The sequence below is a fragment of the Gymnogyps californianus genome, chromosome 1, assembly GCF_018139145.2.
Source record: "Gymnogyps californianus isolate 813 chromosome 1, ASM1813914v2, whole genome shotgun sequence".
Lineage (NCBI taxonomy): Eukaryota > Metazoa > Chordata > Aves > Accipitriformes > Cathartidae > Gymnogyps > Gymnogyps californianus.
In genome coordinates this window covers 188,150,963-188,172,852 of record NC_059471.1, presented here as the reverse complement: position 1 = coordinate 188,172,852, position 21,890 = coordinate 188,150,963, and the positions used below count along the sequence as shown (strand labels likewise).

General features: G+C 35.7%; 1 protein-coding gene across 1 annotated transcript in view; it reads left to right on the top strand.

The window, feature by feature from the left end:
* IMMP2L (inner mitochondrial membrane peptidase subunit 2) overlaps positions 1 to 21,890 on the top strand; it is a 475,319-nt gene that overhangs the window by 359,653 nt on the left and 93,776 nt on the right. Inside the window, exon 5 of the mRNA XM_050914864.1 lies at positions 12,520 to 12,622. Within this exon, the coding sequence (XP_050770821.1) occupies positions 12,520 to 12,622 (103 nt within the window). The remainder of the gene's footprint in view (positions 1 to 12,519; positions 12,623 to 21,890) is intronic.

The following is a 21,890-nucleotide window of genomic DNA, read 5'->3' as shown; positions in this document are numbered from 1 at the left end:
TGTAAAGTCTGAGTGGGGTTTGACCCCACTCTTTCTTATTGCTGGAGAATGCCATAATCACCAAACTCATGGTGACTTCGTGTCCCCATGCTCACCTCCAGGAGGTGAGTTGAGGATTGAAAGAGCTGGTTGAAATTTAATTGGAAGAGATTCAGAAAGAGAGTAGGCAACAAAGAGAGAGTGGTTCTAGTCCAGTTGTTAGTGCAGCCTTGCTGGGAGGAGAAAAGGCCTGATTTGTGATCACCCAGAAGGGTTTGTCTGTGTTTTAATGCAGTAAGATGAAAATTAACTCTGTCCTAGCTGAAACCAGGACAGTATTATAAAAGGGATACCTACATTAGAAGTCTGGAATGACACCTCTATGCAAGCAAGTCTTTTTCTCCTTGATTGCATAGTTTTCCCTGGCTGCACAATGATCTGGCCTCAACAGTTGGATTTGACGTTTCTCTTCATCCTCTGCCTATGTCTAGTGTTTGGGATTCAAACAACCTTAAGCTGAGGAGGACCCAGGAATCAGAATACAAGAGCTTTAACTTCTAGCCCAGTAACCTCTGGCACTGATGAAGAGGCACTGCTGCTGTGACCACCTCTATCACCACTTTTTGAAAAAAAGAGAGCTATTCTCCATTCAGCATTTCCTCAGAAGAGGAATAGGCCAACGGGGTTGTCCAAGGCGGTAGATGCCATGATTTTCCCCTCTGGGATACAAAGAATTTTTAAAACTTGTGGCCGAAGAAATGGCAGAAGAACTGCTAAGGGACAGGAGTTGGGTGAGAAGAAACAGTGAGTTCAAGCAAGAAGAGCTTTATAGAGGGCTTTATTTAATACTTGCAGATTCTGCAGGCTGGAGATTAACTGCTGAGTTGACTTTTAACTTCCACAACTTTTAATCTAGAAAAAAGTTGGACCATCTATTTTCTTAGGTTGGCATAGGCATTACTGAGAGGAAAATTTCTACATCTGATACTGAAAGAGGGAAAAAGGAAGGTATTGCTGCAGTATGTCATTAAGCCCAAACCATCAAGTATGTGGTGAAATCTTGGTGTTGTTTACAGTACTGTAAATCTTAACTGTTCACTTCAAAACAACTGTCTTCAATTCCTTCAAACGTGTCTAAAGCTAAACTTTTATCCAGCGTTTTTCCAGTTGAATCAGTATTAATAAAGAGAGGATGTGGGGTGCAAGAATTAATCTTTTTGATACCAGTACCTTTTTGGTCTCTATTTATCCTCTCATTCTTGCAGATATAAAATTTCCAATCAGACAGTGATGGTAGGGTTTGGTAATTTTACTTAGATGACCTAGAATAACTAGTAAGTTTTTACTTTGGTAAAATTATGAAGCTAATGATAATGAATCTAACAAATGATTCCCATCTAATATAAGATATAATATGATATTGTTAATAGCTGTTAATGATATTAGCAAAAACCTGCCATGTTAATTATCAATATAATTTAGTAGAGAAATGTGAGAAGGTAATGAAATGATACACTCATTTGGTTAATGGGACTTTTATCAAAAGAAGCAAACTGAATAATTTTCATAATCTTAACTTGAAAGGGAACAGTGTTGGCAGTTGGAATCAGACAGATTCACAAGTGAAAGACTAGTAGAGAAAAATGAGATATTGTATGTTTTCTTTTTGCTGAATCAGTAAGCTGGTTAGCCGTTTAAATTAGGTGAATGCAACAGATGAGATATTGCTCTTTTTTTCAACACAAAATTACTGTTTCGGTTTTGTTTTAATTTATCCTGAAAATAATTATGGTTCTTCTGATTAAAAGAATGTGCTGAGCAAAAGAATGAAGGAGTTTCAGTATCTCAAATGGGAGTGACAGATTTGTGTAAAAGTGTGTATGAATATTTATATTCACATACATATAATACATGCAGTTATCTTTAAATAGTATCCAATGTTGAACAAATTGCAGAATACATATTGATATCAAATTTAGAATTTTCTAATACTTGTTTTAAATAAAAATACTCTCAATACAGTTAGAGGCAGTAATGCAAGTTATATATGGGGACAAACTTTTTAGTAGGGCCTGTTGAGATAGGACAAGGGGTAATGGTTTTAATCTAAAAGAGGGTAGATTTAGACTAGATAAGAGGAAAAAAATTTTTACAATGAGTGTGGTGAAACACTGGAACAGGTTGTCCAGAGAGGTGGTAGATGCCCCATCCCTGGAAACATTCTAGGTCAGGCTGGACGGGGCTCTGAGCAACCTGATCTTGTAGAAGATGTCCCTGCTTATTGCAGGGAGGGTTGGACTAGATGACCTTTAAAGGTCCCTTCCAACCCAAACCATTCTATGATTCTGTGATATGTACCTTGAAAGGAATATGGTCCTTGAACAGGTATTCCACAGTGTCACCTCCGCAGTATTTTGCTATAAGTTTATTCAATTTGGATAAAAAAAGAAAGACCAGATTCTGAGCTTATCTGTGTGATTTCAAGTACAGGTTAGCAGAAATCATCCATAGTTTCATTAAAAATTCACCAAAATTACATTTTCCTAAAAGGGTTGAGGAGAGCTGCCATGGAAAGGATCATAAAATGAGAATGCTGTTAGTGCTAGAACAGATGAAACACATGCAGGGAAAATAAAGTGGCACACAATATGAAGGGAATAGTGTAGAAGACCCAAGAACGAAACCACACATAAATGTTACAGGAAAAAGGGATGATGTCATCTGTGGGAGTGAAGCTACTGTTAGTTGATCATTCTTAGCAGTAGGAGCAAAATGAGTTCTGCTTTGCAGGAAGGAGCAATATTAAATGCTTGAGGTAGCCCCATGCCTCCCGACTATGTAAGCAAAACTTTCAGGAACAGAGGGAAATTCCTGTGCTGCTAAATGTTATGTGCATGGTGATGTGCAGTGGTCTTTTATGTAGTTTCTGAAGGGACGTAGGATGAGTTGAAAAACATACAGAAAGGCAAGGTAAGGCTGGAAATAGGAATAATAAAAAGTGACTGCAAATGAATACAAAGAAATTTTACCCAAGGAGAAATTATTTCTTTAAAATCCAGATCCCCTGGCATTGCTGGTTGATACTGCCGCTGCAGCTCTACTGTTCACAAGACCTAGAAAATAACTTCGGGCAGCTGTAGCTTTTTTACCTCAACTCACAGAATGCTTGCCAGCACCTGTATAATAGACCTTTGTGGTCATAGAATCATTTCGGTTGGAAAAGACCTTCAAGATCATCGAGTCCAGATGATGTGAATATATACGTATGGGTAAAAGTATCAAAAAAGGGGCAAAACCTAGGCCCTAGATATGCAACATGTCTTTAAAGCAGATGTCCTGGTTTCAGCTGGGACAGAGTTAACTCTCTTCTTAGTAGCTGGTACAGTGCTGGGTTTTGGATTTAGTGTGAGAATGATGTTGATAACACTCTGATGTTTTAGTTGTTGCTAAGTAGCACTTATCTTAAGCCAAGGACTTTCCAGTTTCCCATGCTCTGCCAGCAAGCAGGTGTGCAAGAAGCTGGGAGGGAGCAGAGCCGGGGCAGCTGACCTGAACTAGCCAAAGGGGTATTCCATACCATGGAACGTCATGCTCAGTATATAAACAGGGGGGAGTTGGCCAGGAGGCACAGATCGCGGCTCGGGAACTAACTGGGCATTGGTCAGCAGGTGGTGAGCAATTGCATTGTGCATCACTGGGTTTTTTTCTTCCCCCCCCTTCCTTTTTTTGTTATATTCCTTTTCATTATTATTATTATTATTATTATTATTATATTTCATTATTACTATTGTTAGTATTATATTTTACTTTAGTTATTAAACTGTTCTTATCTCAACCCACGAGTTTTTTTTTTTCCTTTCCTCCTCCTCACCCCACTGGGAGGGGGGAGGGGAAGCGGCTACATGGTGCTTAGTTGCTGACTGGGGTTAAACCATGACAGCAGAGTAGAATATGTAAAGAATATAAAATACGATCTAGAAATATTATCACCTCATATAGTTATCATCAAAGATTAAATGAAATTTTATCTTTGGGAAAAATTCATAGTGAATGGCAGAAATAATGAAAAACTTCTCAAGAAAGAGATATATGAAGGAGTAGCACATTGAGACAAAGAGCATATTGTATCAAGTACATTGATTATATAAAGCAACAGCAGCTCCATAGCTGCTTGCTCATTAAAAAGCCTGAGAGTTTTCAGTATATTTTGAAAATTCAGGAAAGAAAGGAAGAAAGAAAAAGAATATAAAAATGAATTGTGTTGAAATTAGCCTTGAACAGAAATTTGAGAAAATATCTGCGAAATTATGTGATATTAAGACAGGGGCAATGATTCCTCCTTCTTTTTGCAGTCTAAGTCTTTGGTATGTTTTTGTCAAATATATCTGGATTCAGAGGTATGATTAACAACCTTTGCTGGGAAACTGATCTGTCAAAGATACTTTTGCTCGTAGCAATGATCCCATAAATTCTGTGATTCTCATAAGCAATGATCTCTCATCTTTTCTCTCTTATAATTATTTCTAGTCTCTTCTATGTAGCAGTACCCTGTCTGGTACAAAATGGGGTGTTATCAAGAGAACTCCAGACTTGAAATGAGGCTAATATCTCTAGTAGATGAGCTGGCTTGTTCTTTGTCCTTTCAATCATTTTATCATTTTAGATAAATATGCACAATACTGTCACGTACATTTATTTTGTTACACTGCTAGAATAGGTGGAAGAAATTTTGTAGAAAGGCCTTTAACATTGTTGCCATATTTTCATTTACATGTTTAGGAATAACGAATGACCGGTTATTTTACAAAAGAAAAAAACCTCAGTTACAGAAAGGCTTGAAGGCAAAATCTGACGAATCTCTTTAATAAAATGGAAGTCTTGGTAGGCAATCTTGTATATTCATCTGTATTATTTGCAGTACTTTCATCCAAATACGGTAACAACAATGCTGCCATATACTGAGAAATGAAACAAGTATAAATAATATGATGATGTATGGACTTGATTAACTGTAAATAGTGTTGACTTAAAAATATTGTTGTACAAACTATCAACTATATTGTATAGAGCATTTAAAAGGTTTTCTAATTCAATTTTTGTTTCTATAGCTAGTTGGTATTCAGACAAACATTTTAATCTATTTATTGTAGTTTAATTGGGTGGTCGTTTTGTGTGCCTTAAGAAAAAGTGAGATGACGAAACTAGCATTCATAATCAGACAGATTTTAAAGGTAGCAGAGGAGTGCACTGAGGAAAAATATATGGGGTCAGGGGTCAGAAGTTAAAGTGGTATGGCTTAAGAAACCTGATTTTATTTTGATGTGTATGTGATGTGGATCATGTGTATTTTCATATCTCTATTTAACTGTATGTATAAAATAGGTAAAAAAATAGGTCAGAATAAACCTTGCAGAGAGTAAGTGGTTCATCAGGTCATATATAAAAAAAAGTTATTAATATACAAGTGGATGTACAGAATATATTTTCATATTTTCCTAACTTTCCGTTTTGGTGGGGGGGGATAAGTCTTTGCCAAGATAGATTTATTATGCTAAACTTTGAAGGGTAGCTTCTGTACCTGTTTGTAATGTGGCACTAAAAATAATTTCTCCCTATCACTGACATGTGTGCATCAAAGTTATCTTCATTCCCATTTTTATAAAAGCGGAGTGCTTTTTGGATGGCAGCGTTTTGGAACACAACTTAGGCTTATATGTTTAGTCAGATGAAGTTCTTTTCATCTAGTCATATGTCTGTGAAACTAGCAATATGTACTAGTTATAATAATAAAAATATCAGATATTTTGTAATGCAAGTGTCATTTATAAAGCACATCTTGATGTGAAATAATGGAAATTTTAAATTCACTTAACAATGCATGCTTAAGATATCAATTAATAGTGAATTATTCAGTAATCATGAATTACTGCCTGAAAGTCTGAGGGTTGTACTTATCCATATTTCAAACTGGGTCATCACATTGGTATCTTCTGGCCTTAGAATTGATATTCCCAGTTCTCATTGCTCTGCCAATGTAGTATAAAGAAAGCCCTAGTGAAAATGAAATCTAGGTTCTATTAACCCATATAAAGGACAGCTGCATTAGCAACAGCTGTAATATACAAAATTTTGCATGACTACATTTCTTCTGGTTTCAAAATGTTATGCTGTAATTGGCTGCATTACACTGTCCTGCAAAATAGTGATATAATCGCATTTGTATACCTCACTCAATGTGGTATAGCCATCTGGTAGAAATATAGTTTAAAAGCTATCTGATGCAATACATGATGCATGCTTTTGAAAATTTAACTAACTTTCACACAGCAGGTAATTGGCAAAAAGTGTAAATATCAGTATCTGATTAGACTGCTTTTTAATTTAAGTTGAAATCCAGTGACTTTCTTGAATATTGTATGTTTTAAAAGTGATTAACTGCAATTTTGAAGAAGCTGGTGAAGCAAGTAATGGCTAAGTAATTATTTTGTTTTGAACGACATGCTTTATGAGAAATTATCTAATTAATAAAACAGAGCTACAAACATGTCCCATAATTTCCATATCAGATTTCTACTTATTCTTAGTCATAGGACTGCTGAGTCATAGGAACCTACACTGGTGCGTCACTTTGGTACGAATGCTTTAGCTGGGAAAAAAGAGATCCCATTTGCAGTTTGGTATCTTGCTTGCTTTAATTGCTTAGCTTATTTATTACAAAAGGCTGTGTTTTTATTGTATTTCTGTTCTGAATGAGGAAACCAGTAAATTAGTCGTCATTCTTTCTGCAACTTCAAAATCTTTCATTGCAAAAGGTGAAACCTCCAAGGTTCAGACATTCAAAAATTTGCCCAAGTATAGGCAAAGGAAATCTCTGCCTCCGTAATGGCTGCTCCTAATCTCACTGAATCGGAGTCTCTTGTTTCAGATTCTGTCATTTCTGTCATTCTGGTGTGTCTTCTTTGGGGGTTCCCTTCTCAATATATCAGATCTGGCAATGCTTCAGAAGCGGTATCCCAAACATGAGGTCTCCTCCAGCACTTCCCCAGTTCTCAGCTTGGATGCAGGTTTTAAAGTCAGGCCTCTCAATACCTGAGTGATCTGCAGCTTTTAAGGAAAACACGGTTCAGCTCTGAGGCAAAAGTTAATAGCTGCACACAACCAGAGAATATTCCCTAACCTATTGAGATACTCTCATGCATAGTCTGTTAACCTGGTCTTCAGAAAAAAAAAAAATATTTAGTTGCTTCACATGCATAACCCTGTCTTCTAAAAGCAGCTGATTTAAATAACAGCTTGTGGTCAAAGGAATATAGTATATGTAAGGGAACGGTTAAAGTAAAAAGACACAGATGGCTGTATGTGTGTGTTGGAAGAGAAAAAAGAGATTTCTTAGGGGTTGGAAGGTGTTTAGTGTCATGTGGAAGATTCCCTGTGGTGATACTAATACAATTTACGTGATATATTACAATAAGGTTCATGTCTTGGGATCTGGGTGTCACCTGAAATTGTATATCTTGCTATTTTTTCATTCTGTGAATTTGATGAAGATGGATGTATGTGGAAAACTTCCATGTACAGCAATTTATGTTGTTTGAAAAAAGTTGCTCTTAAGTATGATAGAGACTACCTATTTTCCGAAAGAGTTTGTATTTGTTTATTATCTCCTGTGCAAACAGAGGAAATTATCTACAGTGTCTGTTTCCTGATGACACCCAAAGGTATGCAGATTGCTGAGACCTTCTGATTTTTCAAGGTCAAATCAAACTGAAGGCAATCATTCCTCATCCAACTTAGCTGAGCCAAGTTGCTTGCTTTGGCACTGGTACCACATCCTAAAAAAGCAGATTTTTCTTGCTTGTGGGCAGGTGGTTAGAATACCATATAGAGCTCATTTTTGACTGTCACGATTGAAATTATTTCTCAGCCAAGCATAGATATAAGTACATCTGTTAACTATTAAATCATAGAGAAAAAAACCTTTGCAAAGGTTCAAAATATACCTCAGATGTAAGAAAAAAAAATCAGCATTTCAGACCAATTTCTGTAAAAATGACTAAAAAGATAAATGTAATTCAATTACGTTCTGATCAAGAAAATTATTGCAACTCTCATAGACTGTTCTTAAACCAGTGAGAGTTTAACTACAGTTTGAGCAACAGTAGCATAGGTGGTTATTACTAACCTGTCAAAGACTTCAGTAAAACCTGAAATATTTTTTTGCACACACCAATAAGGTTTTTAACAGACGCTTGAATACTATGTATCAAAATCTGGGTATTTTAATGTCTTTGCCTGTGCTATTCCTAAAGCGAACCTTTAAAATGGGAAGGGTATGAGGTATTAAACAGTCTTTATTTATTTTTACTTCAAAGGTAGTAGGTTTCAGAAAGTGAAAGACTACTCTTTATTAGTAGAGGTTTTCTGAAATTTAAAAGATTGTTCAGTAATTATAAGTCATGCTAATGAACTGGATATGAGATTAACAAATACTAAGTTAATTATTACTTACACCAATTGTTCTCCTAAGAATTCATTCAGACATCTTCTAAATTTAATTAAATACTTCATGTGTGAGAGCTGACAAAGAGGTCAAGATTACAGACAAAGTCAGAGAAATGAGATTAAGAACACTCAACTAAGAAAGAAAAATAGGCTTTTACTTTACTTTCAAAATATACAGTACATTATTGACTGCATTTCTTTTGTAGCAACGGCCTCTCAGAAGGAGTTAATGTAAAATTCCTGATGAGCTAATTGTACTTTTAATTGATATTTGGCTTGTTAGGTTTTGTTGTTGTCGTTGAAGAGTGCTAGAAGCATTCCAAAGTCATTTTTCACTGTATATTGTATTAATTTTTCACAGAAGTATTGATCATTATACTTGTAACTGTTATGTATTTAAATGGTCCTAAACCTAAAAAGTGGATGGCAGTTGCCTGCAAAGCTATCCTTAAGAAAAAGGGCTGAATCAACACTTCTCAGAAATGATGTTGTACAATTTGTATTAGTAATCTGGCCTTGCAGGATTGCACAAAAAGATAGGTAATAGTTTGCTTTCAGCATGTCTAGCTAAAATGGTTAGCAAGTGAAATGAATGAATGGTAGTTTGTACATTTAGAGCAAGAGCCGTATTGTCAATGTAGCACACACACGTGGTCTCCTCCTTGCAGTTTACGCCAGAGATTAAAGTGTTTAATTTCTGCAAGATTCATGTGAGAGAAGGGCAGTGTTACTAGCTGACTAATTTTGATTATGAAACAATTTGTGCTCTCCTCATAGGAGAGGAAACTACAAGTTTGGGGTTTTTTGTTCTTAAAAAAAGTCAACATAGTCTTTGCAACAATAATTAAAAATAACCTACTGTCATTAAACGAATATGGCTTTCTGAAGCCTGTAGCCTGGTTTGCTTGCATGAATGGTTTATCGATCTGTTGTGGAGTAATTCAACAATGAAATTATCTTGAAAATTAAAAACAATAATAGATAATGGATGATCCAATTTACTGTAACATGAGCTTATTGCCGCAGTTTGTTACTGATTCATACAGTGAAAACCTTGAGTAAAACTTTGTTTTCAAATTTCACTTGCATTCCACAGGACAGTTTTTGCAGGAAGATTGCTGAAGTGGATGCAAAGTCCCTAGATAACTGCCCTATGCAAATACTACATTAACGTTTTGAAGGAATTGTCTTAGGAAAATAGGTTTTCTTGCCTCTTCACAGGTATACAGGTCCTTTTTGTTTACGATATATCTTGAATTTTTTCTATTGGACCTACATGTGGGAAAAATCTGGTGATTTATATACCCCATACATGAAATGGCAGAAAGTTTTACATTTATCTGCTGAGCTTACAGAGGGATTTATCCATGCAGTATCAGTCCTATCTAGTAAAGTAGATAATTAGAACTGCTGCTTCTGTTTCTTTTCCATTTCTTTTTTTCTCCCCTATTCCCTTAATACATTTATTAACATCATCAATTTTAATTCTATTTCCTCTGTCAAAACTTCTTGTGTACAATCATCTGCTTTTTTCAATATGAGAATTTGTGCATAATTCCTCTTTAATCGCTGTAAGAGACTTTATTTTTGCATAATTGTAGCAAATTTTTCTGTTTTATGATGGTTATTTCAAGAGTAGAAAAGAAATACATATTTTCCTATGTTGTAGAAATAATAAAAAGAACCAATGATAATTACTGCACTCTGTAATCTTTTTCTTTTTGCCTTAAACCTTAAAGAACATACTATACATCTGTGTTAAGACTTTCTATTTTCACAGGGTGTCTGCAAACCTCTGAAAGACTTATTCATGCAGACCAAATTCTTTGTCTTTGTTTCCAAGTACTTACTGCAAAAAGATTTTTCTTTTCTTTTTTTCCCTTCCTGTTAGTGATTACCTAATCATAATAAAGGAGGAGATTATTTGGGGGTAGGAGATTGTGTCCGGTCTGAGATGGAGTCACTGACTGGCATTTACCATACTGTTTTCCTGACATTTATGAGGTAAACATGTCAGCAGAATTAACTTTCAAATCCTTTCACCCTTCTTGTGCATGAAGTCTGTAAAGGTACAAAACTTTATCACAATCTACTATTCTATATTCATGAAGATGAATGGAAGAGAAAATGAAATATTTTTTGAACTATTGTTTGCCTTTATCACTGATGGAAGATATTAATTTAATAATTTTCATAGTGTCTAATCAGACAGAACAGAATTAATGGCCAACTTCTCTCAACTTATATCTTAAAACATGTTTCTAGTAAAATATAGTCTCATATGGTACTTTATAAAAGAAATTATCAGTGAGACAAAGCATTATGGAATCTCAAAACATAAATAATTTTATTGCCCCGACTGTATACCATATTTCTTAAAAAAAAGGGGGATTGCATAGTAATAAATTGCTCTTTTAGCATAATTAAATTATTACAGAACTTCTCTTTGTGTTTAAAAAATCATATATTTACCAACTCAGGACAGTTTTGCATTTTTGTTTTGAATGGTTTAGGAACTCAGTCTTGAGTCCTGTGTAATATAAAACTGTTCTAAAGAAAGATTAAAATCAGAGTCTTTTTTTCTGCAAATGGGCTATTATTTTTTCAGCTTTCAATGAAAATACAGGTAGAACTTCCATTAGAATATAGTTCTGGCACGATCATCCTTTTAGCTGCCAGAAAAAGCTGTTTGAAAAAGCACTGGTTGGATTTTGTAACTTGCAAAGTAAATAATTATTATTTTTATTTGACTAATAAAGTCAAATAAAGTTAATAAATGCACTTTTGAGGAGTCCTTATTCAGCTAATATTTCATGGTCTCCAGGTTATTAATTAGCTTGTCCTTATAATATCCTCCCCCCCCCCGCCCCCGCCAAGCCAAACAAACCTCACCAAAAACAGTTTTCCCATTTTGACTTGTGAACATCCCTGATCAGTGCTGTTGCACAGTTCAGCTGAATCTCCTGGTGAAGGTGATTTTCTCTCTTCAGTTGATTTTCTTTAGTTTTAGAGTGTGCTCCTTCTGCCTCCTGCTTTGGGGGCGTATCTTCCAGACAGTGAAAAGTGATGAGCAGCTGGAGGCAACAAGCTAGATCAGAAGTCTGTTTCTGTCTATGGACGGACTTGGTTATCCAAAACAAAATAAGAGGTATCACTATCCGTAGTCCCATCTGTAAATGCTTCATCATGGTAATAATTCGGTGTGCATGATAAAATCACTTCTCTGCATGAATGATTGCCAAGTAACAGATCCCATCTGAAAGAAAGCAAAAGTGTATGGTAGAAGGCAGACTGGAATTCTGAAAATGACAGCTACTCGGGAACTAAATACAGGAATTTTGCATACTCTGCACCTCAGCTTTAGGACTCATCTGTAGTTTGTAATTTTTGTAATATCAGGACATGCTGAGGCACTGCTTCAGTGTGAATTTCTGTGGAGAGTGGCTTGAATCATCAATGTAATTTTTTTGCAGCACTTGGCCTTCTCTTAGAGGTTTCCTTTAAGTTTATCCTGTTTAGCTTGTTACAGCTGAAGAAATCCTACCCCCCAGGACATAAGCATTACAGGAATCCAAGCTCTGAATCTGAGGCCAGTTCAGATATGCCAGACTATTTTTGATGAGTAGCTAATGCTACCCCAGAAGAAAAACATTCTCTATGCAATATCTTTATGTGACTGCAACATGTCCACTGGCATTTACCTGAGATAAAATCTGATGGTTCAAAGAATTGTTACTACAGAGATGGAAATAAGAATCCCTTAATTATATTTAACTGAAAAGTCTCTTGTTGTGATGTGATTTCTGCCAAAACAATGTAGTAAACAGGCCCTGATAGTGCAACTAGCTCATACAAAATTATGTATTTTGACTTGAGTAGCACTCTTGAAGCCTAAAGGACTTCAGCGCAGATTTTTTTTAACAAGTGTTGGATGGTATGCAAGGTCAAATTCCAAAACCATAAATATGTGAATTTTCCTGACAAAACATTGTAAATTTTTCTTTTTCACTGATTAGCCATTTTTGCAATTCTTTTTAGAACCATTGGATACAAAAAGAAATACGTGAAAGTTCCACACGGGCATATTTGGGTGGAAGGTGATCACCATGGACACAGCTTTGACAGCAATGCTTTTGGCCCGGTAAGTCAATTCTCTGTATATCATTCACACTTTGCAACTGAAAAGCAGTGCACGTCTCCTGGGTCATTTGTGCAACACAGCAAGTATGAATTGATCGTGATTGTATTTTTATTATTTTTGTCAGAATTATTAGACTTTGTAAAATATCTTGGTCAGTGGAGATTGAGTTTGCTCTTAACTATTATAAAAAGAATAAAGACTCCTTTTATTCCCCCACATGGAAGGAGAAGTGGTAGAGATTTTAAATTTGGAGGGATGTACTGGAGGAGTAGCCAGAGGGCGAGCCAGCTCCCTGTAGCTGACAGATGCTCCCTGAGGACATGTTGCCAGCTGATGTAATTTGGAATGGTTCCCTCCCGGGAGCTCGGTCTTGCTTTAGCGCCAGTGCTGGGATAAAGAATTAGGAAACCGTAACTGTGCTTAGTAAGTGTTAACTGTTAAATTGGTCTGTGGACAATGGTAGAGATATTTCAAAACTTTCCCAAAAATAAATATTTAAATTTTCTTTGTATAGGGCCATTTTCATATTGAGTAAAGACAAAACGCAACCTGAAAAATCTGTTTCTTGACTGGTAAAAGTGTGCATTTGTTCATCAGGAAGACAGTAAATGCTTTCTCTGCACTCCAGTTTTGGTTTGGTTTTGGTTTTGTTACACTTTGTGTAGATTCCTGTTCTTGTTTTAACTTAATCTAGCATACAGGAAATAGTTGTATGAGCTGTGCATCCTGCTGTGGAAATACAAATCCTTTTTGCCCTATTCTATATGCAGGTTTTTGACATGTGTCTTTAAGAGATAATACTCTTCTAATATTATAAAAAAACCACTGGTTGTCAGAGGGAAGTTGTCAAGGCTGGATTTTTCCACCCTTATGCGTTTCATACCTTTTTCATACAGAAGTCACCCCACTGACTCTAATTGAATTAACAACAGCAAGGACCTTATAAGTTTGTCTGGCTTCTGGAAGTTAGCCCAATTATTAACTTGAAATAATTTGTTCTCAGGAAAAAATGCAAAAAAAGGCCTGCTGTCTGGTTTGGAGTATGTGATGCCACTGACTCTCTTTTGGTTTGTCTCACTTTTTTTGTGCTTGTATTTCTTGCTATTTTTCATTATTATTTTCCTGCTACTATCTTCTAAGATTTCTAACTTCTAGTTTTAGAGATTCTTTCCTGCAGGATTTAATTCAGTCTATCCTGTGCAGGTATCTCTTTCCTCCCTTAGTAGGCTTTTTCTTCTCTGTCTCACTCTCTGTTCCTAAGATAAATCTTAGTCATAAAGCCACCAATCTTCTTTTCACTTACAAATATATTGCCAATGTAGACTCAGAGCATAAGGAAACTTTAGCTGTTGGGCATTGGTTTCAGATTTACAGCAGCTCACACAGAAATTAATACAAGTAAAATCCTCAAGGTAGGCACCATGCAGCTTTCATGCAAGATAGCATGTTGGGGTAAATCTAAATACCCTCAGATTTTTACTCAATTCAGTGATGTTTATAAATATTAGAAAATCACTTTCACTAGGCTTTGACCTAACATTAGTCATCAGGTGCTAGCTAACATTGGCTAGTATGTCAGTTTTCTTACAGCAGCGGCACCTTTCAGGAGCTAGTAAGACAGTCTTTGACAGTGAATTCTTCAGCTTTCTGCAGGAAGAATGACCTTTGTATTGTGTTGATGAATACATTATGGACAAGTCTGCTGTAAATAGATAGGTATTTTCCTCTGAAATTAAATTAAAGCAGCAATCGTTGAATGTAGGCAAAAGGGGGCAGAAGAGATCACAGGGCTGGAAACTAGCTTGAGAATAATAAAATTTGCCTCTGTAGAAGAAAATGGAAGTCTATTTAGAAAGACACGCTGGACTCTAGCTTCTTTTCCATTCTACACACATGTTAGATTTTAGGTTACTGGGACATTTTCTACCCCTCTGTCTGCTGTACTCTGGAGGTGGCTTGCACAAGTGAATTAAAATATTAAAATCACTCTCTTTGAGCCATTTGGAAGGTAAACACTTTTTCTCTCATAAGACTGCAGCCGTCATAAGGAACAGAATGCACAATGGTAAGACATGAACCCATTTTTCTCAGTTTGTTAGAATATAGGTCACTTAAGAGATTAGGTTAAATGTTACGTGTGTCACAATTCTGACTTGCAAAACCAGATATATTTTCTTGGATCAAAAGATTCAGTAAAAATAACGTATTTTTAAGGTGGATTATGTTGTAGGCTACCATTTTTTCAATATTCGTGCAATCTTATAGTAGAAAGGCATATATAGTGTAGACAGTCAGACACAGTAATTTTTTGTAGATGAGCTTAATGAGTTACATGGGGCATAAAAGGAAATTATGGAAAACCAGATTGAGAGCAGATGTTAGAATCATTTTTTCTCTTGGAGAATAACAATATGCATAATGGCCTAATGGGTTAGGTTGATAAAGCAAAAACCCTGATACCAATCAAGTTCTAAATTAGATGCACCTTTGGAGAGATATGAATTTCTAAAATGTAAAACCTTGACAGATTAAATTATCTTTACTTAGTTGATAAAAATATTATAAAATAAATTATATTATCTCTTGTTATTGCATGGTTTTTATAGGACTAAAATTGGAATGTTAAGGCATAGAGAGACATTTTCCTGAAGTGTGTAAATAAAATGAAAATGTTTTAACTAAGATTTGTAAAGGTTTAATATTTCCTTTCTGCTTAGTCATGTCTTTGAATAAAATTAATACCTTAACTGATATTACAAAAATAACAGGACATCTGTGGGTAGTGCTGAATTAGAAATGCTGTTAACTCTCTATATGATCAAAACTGAAATATTAATTATCCTTCCAGAATATTGGACTAAATTACATAGCGCATGGTTATTGCACGTTGTCTTTAAAAAAGAATGCTTTGTGTAATACAGAATGGCAGGTGTTATATAATACTATTGCTTTGATACTGCTGTGTTTCAAGTTTGGAAATATGTCATGTCAGCCATTCATAAAGCTGAAAATAGCTGGCTTGAATAGAAGCCAATAAATATCCAGAGAACTTGCATCTTTTTACTATTATTTAAGGGGATAAAAATTTACATATTGCTGGAAATTTATTTCAATTACCTGGACTAGAATAGAGATTTCTACTCAATTGGCTGTTGTTGTTTTCAAATTCTTATAGAATGAAGTCAAATTTTTATGATATTACCTTAGCATTCCTTAATTGGCATGCTACAGGAAAGTAATAATGAATAGCTTATATAATTATGATACCACTTTTTAAAGTTTCTACTTTCTGTTTTCAGTTCTGGTTATTTTACTATTCTGGGGGGCCTTTTTACTATGAGGGTGTGTCGTGGTTTAACCCCAGCCGGCAGCTAAGCACCACACAGCCACTCGCTCACTCCCCCCCCACCCCTGGGATGGGGGAGAGAATCAGGAAAAAAAAAACCTCGTGAGTTGAGATAAAGACAGTTTAATAGGACAGAAAGGAATGAAAAACAATGATAATGATAATAATAATATGACAACGGTAATACTAAAAGAATTAAACTATACAAAGCAAGTGGTGCACAATGCAATTGCTCACCACTTGTTGACCGATGCCCAGTTAGTTCCCGAGCCGTGATCTGCCCCTCCCAGCCAGCTCCCCCAGTTTATATACTGGGCATGATGTCATATGGTATGGAATACCCCTTTGGCCAGTTTGGGTCAGCTGTCCTGGCGGTGTCCCCTCCCAGCTTCTTGTGCCCCTCCAGCCTTCTTGCTGGCTGGGCATGAGAAGCTGAAAAATCCTTGACTTAGTATAAACACTACTTAGCAACAACTAAAAACATCAGTGTGTTATCAACATTATTTTCCTACTAAATCCAAACCACAGCACTATACCAGCTACAAGGAAGAAAATTAACTCTGTCCTAGCTGAAACCAGGACAGGGTGTAGTTCGACAGCATAGGAAATGTAACATTACTGTTCCTGACAATGCTTCTGCTTTCTTAGATTAGAAATGCAGGAGACACATTATAAAGAAATTATCAAGTACTAAACTCCTCTGCTGCTTCAAATTTCTTAAAGATTTTAAAGCGTTAACTTTATACCAGATCAGTTATTGTCTTTGATTGCACAGCCAGGAAAATACCAGCATAAAAACAAAGAGACAATTTATATTCTGGATCTGACACCCTGGCTAAATCAAGGGAAAAGTCATTATAAACTGTACTTTGTCCAGGTTAAATGTGTAGAGTTGGCATCCAGCAGTGCAGAGATGGTTATACAACAAACATGTAAGGGTGTCTGAGAAACAGTTATTAATAAGTGCATACAATAACTGATATATATATATATTCCTGGATGTACACATATGCAGTGACTAGAACTCTCAGAATTAAAAAAAAAAATAAAATCAATTTTATCTTATGGGGATTTCTTTGGTAAATATAATACTCTTGTTACCACATTTCTATGTTTCCAAATGTCTCCAAGCTGAGGATATGAAAGAGCTTTATAAAATTAGGGCTTGAAGTCAACAGCAGTCTTTCAGCTGTCTTGTAAAGGACCTGAACAAAAGCTCATTAAAATCAATGAGAGATTTCTGTTGGCTTTAATGGCTTTGGATAAGGCTCTTCATGAGTTAAGCTTCACAATCCAGTGTAAGGGCAAAAAGGCTATTATCCTCTTTATCTTCCTGGGAAACCTGAGACACAGGTAGGTTGAGTATCTTCTCATAAAACATCTTTTTGGCTCAGCCAGGTCGCTATCCTAGTCCTTTTACTAAAAATACATCTATCTTTTAATGTGTTTACTCTCAAGACTAAATCCCGTTGAACCTGAGCCTGGCTTTTTGTTTAACAGAAGTTTTACATTGGTAAGCTTCAAATGAGTAAATTGCTTTTAGTCAGCATTACTGTAGAGGTCGTTTTTATGATTGTCCATATAAGCAATTCTGTACTGTAAGTTCATGCAATAAACTGTCTCAAAAACATTCCAGTCTGTTTAACTATTTTTTCTTTCAGCAGCACAAACTTGTAGACTGTGACTAGAAAACTCTAAAGACTACAATGACATTCAAAATAAGTGAATATGCTGAGTTTGTTAGTTATTTTAATTTGCTTTTCAAAGGCTATCATCATCTCTTTCAGATATAAAAGAAATGGTTTAACTGTTAACCCTCAATGGGCAAATTCAGTTAATAACAGTAATGGAATGTGGCTTATTATAATTATTTTCTTAAACTGATCCAGTATTTCTCTCTGTAACTACTGTTAGTGAATACAAGTAGTCAAAACCAGAGAAGTTCATTAGACAGTAAGGTGAACTGAAATAAGACACTTTTAGTGAAGTGCAGTGCGTGACTGCTGGTAAAGGAAACATTTGAACCAAGAAGTCTGCAGCCTGTGAGAATAGCCCTGCTTTATATGCTCTGTCTTCTTTCAAGAGAGGTTCAGAGGACAGTTGAAGGAAGAAGCAGGTATCTTTCCGCAGTTCTGGATTACTTACATAATAGCAAACAAAGAATGCCACATGTCCTGAAAGTGCACATCATCTTGGTGATGATCTTGCCATCTGCTGAAGCTTTCATTTATGAGATATAAACTAGTGCAAGAATCACATATCCCCCTGAAATGGAGCAGCCTCTAAGGCAAAGGGTGGGAAGAGTTTAACAGCTCACAGCAGTGCGCTACACAGCACCATGTTAAAATTGCACAGTAAGGTATGTAGGCAGGGCACACTCTTCCCACAGAGAATTCTGCCAGGTCTCGAAATACCCGGTGACCCCATTTGTGTCCCCATACTCTAACCAGCCATTCAGAAAGGCTTAAGACAAATAGTTTCAATAGCAGGGTCCCAAACCCTATTTTTCCTAGTTTAGACTGAAGTCAAGGAGATAGTCAAGCATTGCAAAACAAAAGTGTGATTTTAGCAAGCAAATACCTGTCTGTGCTTACACTCATAAAGTTAATGTAGGTGAGGATAACAGTGATGGCAAAGTAGTCAGTGAAGACTGGGAATGACCTACTGGGGACTTGTCTGCATCAATTTGCTAGCTAATGTTGCAGCTTCTTCCGCTTCTTTTTGCTACCACTGTGACCAGTACTTGCACCTTCACTTCGCTGTATAAACGTAGCCCTGGAGAGTAGCATGACTCTTATGGGATCGGTGACATTTCTACTTTTTCTCTTGGGTATTAAAGAAGAAATGAAGCTGTGTTTAAACAGGATGTGTAATGCAAATATGCAATCAATGACATTCCATAATATTTATCCCTGGCCACCAGCAAAAACGAAATAGGTAAAATTGTTTACAATCTGAAAAAAACCTTTGCATATGGAGCATGAAGTTACCAGTAGTAAATAGCATGCATGCACAGCTTGAACTTGTAAAAGTCTATGATGAATAAAATGGATAAGACATTATGTGTTATGACTGATGATATATAAACCTCCAAGGCTAAATATGCCTGTCCCTTTTGAGAGAATATTATATGTGAGATGCAAATTGGGATGGTAGCTTGTCTATTGAGAATGACAATTCACTCCAGGAGTTGCTGAAGGGGAGCCTTGATAATAAGATTGTGTGGCCTCACTGTCCATTAAATTATCATGACTAACTAAATTTGCAGTATAGGGAATAAAAAAGTCCTCTATGGCTGTCCTAATTCTCGTGGAAAGTAAAATATTTAGCCTGATTGTAGTCTAAACCAATGCATAAAAATTAAAGTTTCAAGCAGCCCGGCTATCAGCAATCCAGACAGGACCTTCTCTCTGTACCACATCTACCTACCTGAAGCATTCCCGACAATATGCTCAGAAAGCTTTTCTTTCTTTTTATTATTCAAATAATATAAACAGGATGCTAAATATGATATATTCTCTAAGCACATCCAGAATAAAAATTTTTTGAATATTTGTGACTAAAAGCTCTCAATTAAGTCTACTCTATTTCTTAGCGATGGAATGCTCATGAGGACTTGTAAAGTAGCAGAAAGTTTGGGTTTTTGTCTTAGTCATGTCAAATCTTAAACATTTTATGCATGCTAGCTAATTTTCTTTATTATTTTACTTGGAACTGTCACTGTTATTTAGCATTGTACTATTCAAAAAGCTTCAGTCATCCTGCTTATGGAACAAGATTTATGTAATAACTCCAAGCACAATGAATTATTAATCCACATATTCGGTGAATATTTCTGAATGCAAGTACCTTTAAAGGATTTTCCAACCCCATTGGAAAGAATGGTAGGATGAACAGCCTACACTTGTTTTTGACATCACTTAGATTGAAATAAACCAGGAAAAAAAATGTTAATTTTAAATTGATTTAATGAAATATTAGAAGAGATCACAGAGCTGTCAGATTCATACCATCATTTGTAATTAACTAATTTGAACAGCTCTGCATTCAAATATAATCATTTGCTGAACCCTCTATACTTCTTCATCAGTTTCCTTACAATTCTGTTTCTCTCAAGTTACAGCTTGAAATACCCTTATATTCGATAACCACTCTGCAGAATTTATAGCATTATATTCTCTATATAGGATCTCATAAATTACTTGTTTTAATGGAAATGAGGCACAAAGGAATCTTTGCTGACTTTTCTATGGTTTAACTGTATAGGGAATTTTGATTCATGCTGGCATTCATATTAAGATTTGCCAGGACATCATTTAAAAATCCATTGAAAGTTTTTGTTTCTTTCTATTTTTACTTCCTTGGACATGGAACATTGTCAAAGCTCAGTCATTGATTACTAAAATAAAGTTCTAAATTTTAGTTTGCAGAATTATAGGAAATTATTATCTACCTGATTCCATTTTTGGATAAGATAAATGCTTTGGCATAATAAGTATTCATCTCATTAAATTGCCCAATCCTAAATTAAGACTATTTGACTGTAGCACCTTGTTTACACGATTCCACATCATATTGGGAGGTTAGAAATGTATATTTATATGGCAGTGAATGTGCAAACCAATGCATATTTATTTATTTACAAATGTATGTTTATTTATTGTAGGAACAAAACATTATGGAAATATGATGAGTAATATTAATAGAAGTACCAATACTTCTATAAATTATTTGAGGGAAGTGATTTTTTCCATCTACTTGGTGCCTGTGTGGTCAGGAGTACTGTGCTTTGGGGCTTCCCTGCACAAGAATTGCAGTGACATAGGGAAATGAGACCCCGAAAGGCCCCCGTGATGGAGCTGTAGCACATGATATAGAGAAGAGACTTCGAGAACGGGGCTGGTACAGTCTTGAGCAGAGAAGGCTGTGAGGAGAGCTAATGGCTGTCCTCAGCTACAGTACAGCATACAGGGAAGGCTGGGCCAGACTCTTCTCAGAGATGCAGAGTAGTAGGACAAGAGACAATAGGCACAAGTCACAACATGAAAAATTCTGAATAGATGTTAGGATATTTTTTAGTTTTTTTTTCATTATTGGGGAACTCATGCATTGATTACCCAGAAAGTTTGTAAGTTTGTTTTACTATGTCCATTCTTGGAGATAGTAAAAAAATCTGACTGGACAAGGCCCTGAGCAACCTGAGCTGGCCCTGCTCCGAGTAGAAGGTTGGACCGGATGACCTCCAGATGTCCCTTCCTACCTATATGATTCTGTGCATCTATGAAAGCAATTTTTATTTTCTCAGTAAACTGTCCTTTTTTGCCAAACTTTTTTGTGGCAATAACTGTATTCCTGATTGTTATCAAAGCCATCAAAGCATTTTCCAAACTGTATGTTTTCTTATAAAAATAGCACAGAATGGACAGATTTATTTATTTATTTATGGTTTTTTAAAGAAATCAAACTATAAAAGTATAGAAATAGTTTTCTGATTAACATAATGATGGTGTTGCCTAGAGGAACTTTCAGATTGCTAGCAAAATTTTAAAAAGTTATTTGTTCTCCCTTTCACTGCAGGAGAGACAAGTAAGAATAATTCTTGAGAGGTAAATCCCACAGAATGTTACATTTGCTGGGAGGAATAATGCCACCTAACAGAAGAGTAAATATGTTTACAAAATAAATTGTAGAATATATTCCTTTTCCCTTGATTGTTATTTGAGACAATGTCACTTAATTAAAGTTGGGCATAGTTATTTTAATTTACTTGCTCTGAGGATTTGGGCACTGCAGATTAGCTTTTATTAGGGTTTGAAATTTTATGTTGCTTTCAATTAAGAGCTCCTGCAACTCAACGTCAGATCTAGGAATCAGAAAAATCAGTTTTAATTCTTCTCTTGTAAACCTTGAGATTTAGAAAGG